Source organism: Ananas comosus, linkage group 10, assembly GCF_001540865.1.
Source record: "Ananas comosus cultivar F153 linkage group 10, ASM154086v1, whole genome shotgun sequence".
In the NCBI taxonomy this organism is placed as follows: Eukaryota; Viridiplantae; Streptophyta; class Magnoliopsida; order Poales; family Bromeliaceae; genus Ananas; species Ananas comosus.
Window position 1 is genome coordinate 856,746 of NC_033630.1, and position 7,217 is coordinate 863,962.

The 7,217-nt window shown below is 45.7% G+C and overlaps 2 protein-coding genes across 2 annotated transcripts; one reads left to right on the top strand and one right to left on the bottom strand.

The window, feature by feature from the left end:
* On the top strand, positions 479-3,438 carry LOC109716594 (cation/H(+) antiporter 28-like). The gene is made up of 4 exons (XM_020242125.1): positions 479-664; positions 759-1,766; positions 1,887-2,486; positions 2,578-3,438. The coding sequence occupies exons 1-4, from the start codon at positions 479-481 to the stop codon at positions 3,202-3,204; spliced, it is 2,421 nt and encodes an 806-aa protein (XP_020097714.1). The 3' UTR covers positions 3,205-3,438.
* LOC109716090 lies at positions 3,482-6,938 on the bottom strand. The gene is made up of 7 exons (XM_020241401.1): positions 6,888-6,938; positions 5,913-6,062; positions 5,595-5,810; positions 4,891-5,012; positions 4,558-4,721; positions 4,189-4,343; positions 3,482-3,887 (listed from the first exon to the last, which is right to left on the bottom strand). Exons 2-7 carry the CDS (start codon positions 6,024-6,026, stop codon positions 3,789-3,791), a joined length of 870 nt encoding a protein of 289 aa, XP_020096990.1. The 5' UTR covers positions 6,027-6,062; positions 6,888-6,938; the 3' UTR covers positions 3,482-3,788.

Below are 7,217 nucleotides of genomic sequence, written 5' to 3' on the forward strand. Positions count from 1 at the left end.
TTCAGAAACGGATTGTTATAATTAATTAAATTAAAAATCTTGTTATAATTTTATGGCTGGATATAAAAAGTAAAAAATTTAAAAATTTCAATCGAAAAATTATAGTTAAGAGTGCTGCTCCAGCATTTTAACTTGTTGTTGATAGGCTGTTCCCAAACAATTTGTTCTGATTTAAGCACACTAAAATAGCAAAAACAGCTAACGAACCCAACTATTATGCTCCCCTCGAAACCTTCTCCACCCTACAAATTAACTACCTCTGGTGTGTTCTCCTTCGTAGATAGATTGTTTGTACAGTACAAACATTAAACAGAAAACTACCATCAGCAACAAATTAACACAACTCTCTCTCTCTCTCCTCACCGCACATTAAAGCAACAAACATACATTCCATTGTAGAAGTTCGCCACTTGATGTGCAATTTTGAACAAGGGGAAGGAGAACAGGGCGCTTGGAGGAGATCACATTAAGTGCGAAGATGGATACTGCACTGCTCGCCAATGCGACCATCGCGCAGGAGCAGAGATGTGGCCTGCAGCGCTCCTCCGTCTCGTCGTCGTATGCGCTTTTCCTAATGCACATCGGCTCGATCTTCCTCGCGTGCAAACTCCTCCATATGGTTCTCCGGCGCCTGTACCAGCCGCGTATCGTCTCCGACTTGATTGTGCGTAAATAAAAAGCATCTTTGAACCGTTTGAATCGTGACAATTTCGTCTCTAAAGTTTTAGTTTTAAGTGTCGCCATTTCGACCGCCGCAGGTGGCGCTTATGATCGGGAAGGTGCCTTCCCTCCGGTTGACCTTCGGCTTGCCGGTGTCTATTTTTGTCAATCATTGGGATCAGTACTACTTCGCCGCCTACATGTTCGCGCTGGGACTAGAGATGGATCCTTTCACCGTCTTCCTGTCGCCCACCACCGACATCATCATCAGCTACGGCGGCCTGGTCTCGACGGCGGCCATGATCGGCTTGCTCTACCTGATCCTCCTGCACTTGGACCTCGGCATTAAGTCCAAGTTGCCGGCGATTCCGCTCGCCTTCATCGGCGCCTTCGCCAGCACCAGCTCCCCCGTGCTCACCCGCGTCATCACCGAGCTCAAGATCTCCAAGACTGCGGTCGGCCGCCTCGCCGTCGACGCCGGCCTGCACGCGGACATGGTGGCCACGTTCCTCACGTCCATCGGGATAATGCTGTACGGCCACCGCAGCAAGCAGATCGTATGGAGGCTGATCGGCCTCATCAGCCTGATGGGCGTGATCGCGGTAACGGTGAGGCCGGTACTGATCTGGATCAACAAGCGCAACCCCGAAGGGAGGCGAATGAGGGGCGCCGACATGGCGGGAGTGGCGGCGATGGCGTGCGCGCTGTGCGTGGTGGCGGTGAGGCTGCACGGCGACGTCAACATGGCGGTGTTTCTGGTGGGACTGGCGTTGCCGAGAGAAGGGAGGGTGTCGCGGCTGCTGATCAACAACATCAACTACGTGCTCAGCACTGCGGTGCTGCCCCTCTACCTCTGCTACGTCTGCATCGCCTTGAGATTTCACGCCCCGGAAGCCGGCGACAATTCGAACAGCGATTACATAATGGATAGTCCGATATCGTGGGAGAAGCTGGTAGTGGTGAGCATACTCGGAGCACTCGGGAAGGTCTTGGGGACGTTCGTCGCAGGGCGCTTCAGAGGCCTCAACTGGCTCGAGTCGCTGGCGCTCGGCGTGCTCCTAAATATGAAGGGATACTACCACATATACTGTGCATTTCAGGCCGTGGTGAGTTCATTTATCGATCACTGTTGCTGCTTTTTAACCTTCAACCGTTGGGAAAGTTAAAAGGGGATGCTCTCTTTTTTTTTTTTTTGGTTTGGTTTGGTTTGGTTTGGTTTTCCTTAGAGTGGAAGGATGATCAGCGATGGATTGTTCGTGGCGCTGTTCTACGTGGTGTTTGAGACGGTGACGTTGACGCCGGCCGCCGGTTTCGCCATTGCAACCTGGGCTAGGCGGGGGGTGGAGCGGCGGATGATGATGGGGCTTCAGTTCGTCAGTCCGACGAGTGAGTTGCGGATAGTTATGGGGCTCCACGGGGTGGAAAACATCCCGATGGCCGTGAAGTTTATAGAGGCCATGAGGCCGGAGATGGGACCGGAAGATTTGGTGGTCTACGCAGTCGACATGGTTGAGATGACCGAGCGAGCAGCAGCAACCTTGGTGAAAGGGGAGGGGCCGGATGCGGTAACTGTCGGGGACGAGGCCATCGCGGCAATGCGGAAGGAGATTGGCGAGGCTCTCATCGCGTACCAACAGGAGAACGGGGACGGCCTGAAGATCCGGCGCCTGCTTGCCGTCTCCTCCTTCTCCGACATGCACAAAGATATCTGCAGCTGCGCTACGGATGTCGGGGCAGTGGTCATTGTGCTGCCGTTCCACAAGAAGCAGAAGATGGATGGCTCGATGGATAACGGGCACTCAGGATTCAGACAGGTTAACCAAAAGGTAATATCGCATTCCTCACTCAGCGCCTGGAGAATTCAAATCCCCACATGAGTGAACTCATTTGCGACCTTAAATTCTCTTCTCTCGGCAGGTTCTTCAACATGCGCCGTGCTCGGTGGGCATCCTGGTGAATCGGGAACTAGGACGAGTAAATAGATTCTCAGTATCAGAAGCAACACAAAATGTGGCAGTTATCTTCATCGGTGGAGCTGACGACCGTGAGGCGCTAACTCTAGGTGCGCGTATGTCCCAGCACCCTGGCATACGCCTCACCGTCATCCGCTTCCTCCCTGATGACGCAGCACATGCCCGTGCATCTGCTCGAACGAAGCGCGGGCACAGCATTTTGGCCACTGCTTCAGAAGAGGAGCTTCAGATGCAAGCAGACGACCAATACTTTGCAGAGTTCTACCAACAATATGTGGCGAATAAGAAGGTGGGCTACATGGAAAAGCATGTCACCGACGGCGCAGAGCTGGTGTTAGCCCTCAGGCCGCTGGAGGGGCAATACCAACTCTTTGTGGTTGGGCGGGGAGGAGACCGTTCCTCGCTGATCACGAATGGACTGATTGAGTGGGCGGAATGCCCCGAGATCGGGCCCGTCGGTGACGTCATTGCCTCGACGGAGTTTTCAAAAACAGCATCTGTTCTCATCATTCAGCAACACGATATTAGGAAGCGTTTTAAGGTCATAGATGACGAGTTCATGCCCTTATGAAGTAGACCAATGAGGTTAAACTAATCTCATATGGATTGGTATTTGGGGGTGGGAATCAAATGTTAAACCCCAAGTACCTTCCTCTCAAAAAAAAAATTTGTTAAACCCCAAGACCTTTTTTCTGACTGTAAATTAGCCCCTTAGATTTATCCAGTAATAAGAAAAATATATCATCAACTCAGATCAATTTTCGTTTGTTCTTTTTGAGGAATACTACATTCACTCTCGACTTTCCTTTCCCATCTTTTATTCACACGATTTTACCATCGACGGACTCGAATGCTAAAATGATGCATAAAGTTAATAACTCGAGTTTCATTTTATTGCTGACATGATCAGAAATTTTCTAGATATCATTGGCATTTAAGTTCTGATGGAATCATACGATTTCTCGCTGCACAGCAAAGAGAAAGATGAACAGCTTTTGAGCTGGATACTTCCGTCTTTGAATGAAGCGATAGCATGCTACATCCCTCTAAAAAAAAAAAAAACTATTTATTTGATGATCATAATTTAGTAAGTACATTTTTAAGCAGCGAAGGATACAGATCATCCTGCTGGATAGACTGCTGGGAGTTCATTGCTCACGCAACTTTCCGGCTAAGCTGATCCTTGGAAGTGCTTTCGAATATCTTATCAGCATTGCCTACTTCGAACCCGTCGCGCCTGTGGAATTCTTTGACCTGTAAATATGAACAGGAATACTCAGATCCTATGGAAACAAAGATAGGCTGGCGAAAAACAGAAACAAGCAGGATTATATATTGAGTTCTATCGAATGCTGCTCGGACAGTTTGGCATGGGTGGAGCTTCTGTAGAGGTGTTGCTTCAGTAGAGCTACTAGAAGCACAAATAGTATTTTCAAATATTAGCAGGATTATTAAAAAAAAAAAAAAAAAGAGTTACTATGGGTCAAACAAATTTGTTTGCAGACAACAAAGTAACAGATTGGGTTATCAGAGTAAAAAAATTGAGAACTCAAACCTCTTCTTCGCGTAAATCTTTATACTGAGGAAGCAAGAGGCGTTCAGCGAATTCGATGTATGAACAAGGAACTGACTCGGTCACGCCATCAGCAAAAGTGAATGAGGCAGTATCTGCCACAGTGGAACTTTGCTGAAGAAGGCCATCGGGGCTCACTGTTTATGACAGCACAAAAGGAAAGGGGGCATAGTTACGGAAATGTAGAAATTACTGAAAATTTTACGATTATAACAGGTAGATGAAACTATGAAGTCCTGAGTTTTGGGTCTTTAGTAGTTGAGATTGAAGAACTTCATGAAGCATGTATAAGAACCAATCTGCTTCAACCTATTGTTATGAATGTAAAGACACAAAAAGGGGACAGGTAACCTTTCAAGATTCCCCCTTCCGAATTTAGTTTGAACCCGCTATCTTCGATGAATTGATTGAGGCTCTTAATGCTTCTGATGTGTGATTTAAGGCGATGAGTGGAAATTGTAACATGATTTAGTGCATAGCCATTAACAAGAGTCCAAGCGGCATATTCACTTTCCCTGGTACAACAATAAGCCGGGCAAATGAGGTTAAACAAACAGATGTCCCTCTGAATCGATATAGGAATGTCTGAATATAAGGCCTAGTTATAATGATAGCACATCCAACATACATACAAATTTGTTAGCAACATAAAATTTGGTTCGAGAAATGAGTATGAAACTGTACCGAGATAGAATTTGATAGTCGGAATATATGGGCTTCTCCCATGTTAGACACCCAGATGTGCTTGCAAGAACAGCATGCTTATGTCCGCTACCAGATGTTTCTATATATTTTCTTATTACCTCCTGCACGTAGGAGGTGTGTATTATGGCTGCAGTTCATAACAGAGAACAATGTATGCTGAAAATGAAGAACGTATTTTAAGTACAGTTCTTAAGATTAGGCAAATGGCGTAGTTCGTTACAATATTGGTGGTACGCAAGCACCCTCTTAAACAAGGCAGCACCTCTGTGAGCACCCTATCTGCTATTCTCTCCGGGCATCGCACAGAGCCCTACTAATTCACCAACTAATAAACAATAGCAGGAGAAGACACCGGAATTCCATTGCATAGAAAAACCCCTTTTAGACACGATTCCGAGAGAAAGAGTTCAATATATTCAAAATTATGGATGGCACTATTGGCCGGCAAATAACAGGTTTAAACAATAAGGATTCAAGAGTAAATTATAGTTAATTAGGATATACAAGACACTCCTTAGATAAAAATATATCTGAAATTCCAACGAACTGTTAAATTAATTGCACCAGCATAGGTTTTTGTGGGGTAAAATGTACTGCATTACATCAGAACTGATGCCATACAAATATAGTAATTCTACTTACTTGTGAACTATCATTAAACAGTATTGAAAATTCTGGAATACCTGACATTGAGAACTCATCTCCTCCACAAGCAGCTCTGAAATAAATATTCTCGGCAAAGGCCCATCGACACCGGTTCCGCTCTGAACATAGTAAGAAGCGGGAGGGGAAAACCACAACGCCTTTAGCTTTTTTGCCGGAAATCTTAGCTCTTCGCGAGGTGTATAACCAAAATCCATGAAAAATCCAGCCAATGAGTTGATACCGTAACCGTCCACCTTCGTTCGAAAAGCTAATCCAACATTAGTGTATGTTCTTGAAGCGTAAGACATTTAAACACCGTAAAAAATGAATCATTGCGAATTCGATTCACTTCCTACCCCAAACGTGCGAAAAGCGAAATGATCATAACAAACGTTGTTTCCATCATGAGATTGGACAAGATCCAGGACAGCTTTAGCAGTGGGATTTCTGCTTAAGTAAACCTTCTCCATATTTGAAATTACCGTTCTGAAAAATGCGTCAGCGCCCTGAAACAGAAGACCAAGTTAAATTTCTCTGCTGGTCAGTGCACGGAGAGATCAAAATGGAAAGCTGTCCTCGAGCAGACAGCAGTGGCCCATGGTCTGCCGAGAAGGGTATTCTGTCAGAGCCAGTTCGGCAGTCACTACTTTTTTTTTTTTTTTTCCTATGAAAAAAAAATAGCAGACTACTCGCTTTATTTATTGGATCGATGAACTAAACTACAGAGATTAGACAGTCGGAGCCTCGGAAGAAAAAAGAAAGAAAAAAATATTGAGACTTTTGACTATCCACTAGAAAGCCTTGTACCAGGTACGGTACGGTCGGCCACCGTTCAGCAAATGAAAAGAATAAGATAAAAGAGTGATAATGGTAGATAGAAGAGGAAGATTTAGAGTTGGAGATGAGAAAAAAAAAAAAATTTAGAATGTATCAGGTATGTGATTAATGTGATGTCAATTAAATTATTTTATTTTTCGCCCATCATATCATAATTATTAAAAATATATTTTTATCATATTGTTTTTTATGATCACGAGAGGTTGGGATTATTCAATTTTGTCGGGTCGCATAATTCTACATGGATGGGGCTATCAAATGCCGCCAACAGGGCCGGGGTTTAGCAGGATTAGATTCAGAAAATCCAATCATATCCAATTTGACCCACCCCTGTTATGAATAGCTAAATCCTCCGGCTCTTAGCTATCTCGCACATCAATTGATTAGAAAAAGCACACTCCCCGTACGTATATCCAAAGATCGAGCAAAATATAATAATCATCATGATGATGATTATAAAAGCTAGCAAAGAAAACGGTAATAGTAGAGCTCACCTTGGGAAGCGGATCGGAGGGGGCGGGGCCCGCTGCGGATCGGGCGCATGCGAGGGGCGGGCGCGCCGAGATCGGCGGCACCGGAAGAGTGGTGGGAGAGGAGATGGAGAGGGAGAGGCGGCGAAGGGGTGGGCGGGCGATCGCGCTGTGGGATGGGCGTTTGAGCAGGCGGAGCGATTAGGGAGGTGGGGTGGAGACCCCCAACAGCGCTGCTGCTGGTCCATGAAGCCGAGCAAGACGGAGCGAGAGCGAGAAGCGAGAGAGAAGAGCACGTGTACTCAAAAGAGCAGATTATATATAATATATATATTATATAAGATTATATAGTAT

Bases quoted from the DNA above. Each gene is read 5' to 3' on its own strand.
- LOC109716594 (XM_020242125.1), top strand. From the start codon at position 479: ATGGATACTGCACTGCTCGCCAATGCGACCATCGCGCAGGAGCAGAGA. The intron at 665-758 runs GTGCGTAAATAA...CGACCGCCGCAG, and splicing joins GTATCGTCTCCGACTTGATT to GTGGCGCTTATGATCGGGAA. The intron at 1,767-1,886 runs GTGAGTTCATTT...GGTTTTCCTTAG, and splicing joins ACTGTGCATTTCAGGCCGTG to AGTGGAAGGATGATCAGCGA.
- LOC109716090 (XM_020241401.1), bottom strand. From the start codon at position 6,026: ATGGAGAAGGTTTACTTAAGCAGAAATCCCACTGCTAAAGCTGTCCTG. The intron at 4,722-4,890 runs GTACAGTTTCAT...TTGTTGTACCAG, and splicing joins GACTATCAAATTCTATCTCG to GGAAAGTGAATATGCCGCTT. The intron at 4,344-4,557 runs GTTACCTGTCCC...TGTCATAAACAG, and splicing joins GGAAGGGGGAATCTTGAAAG to TGAGCCCCGATGGCCTTCTT.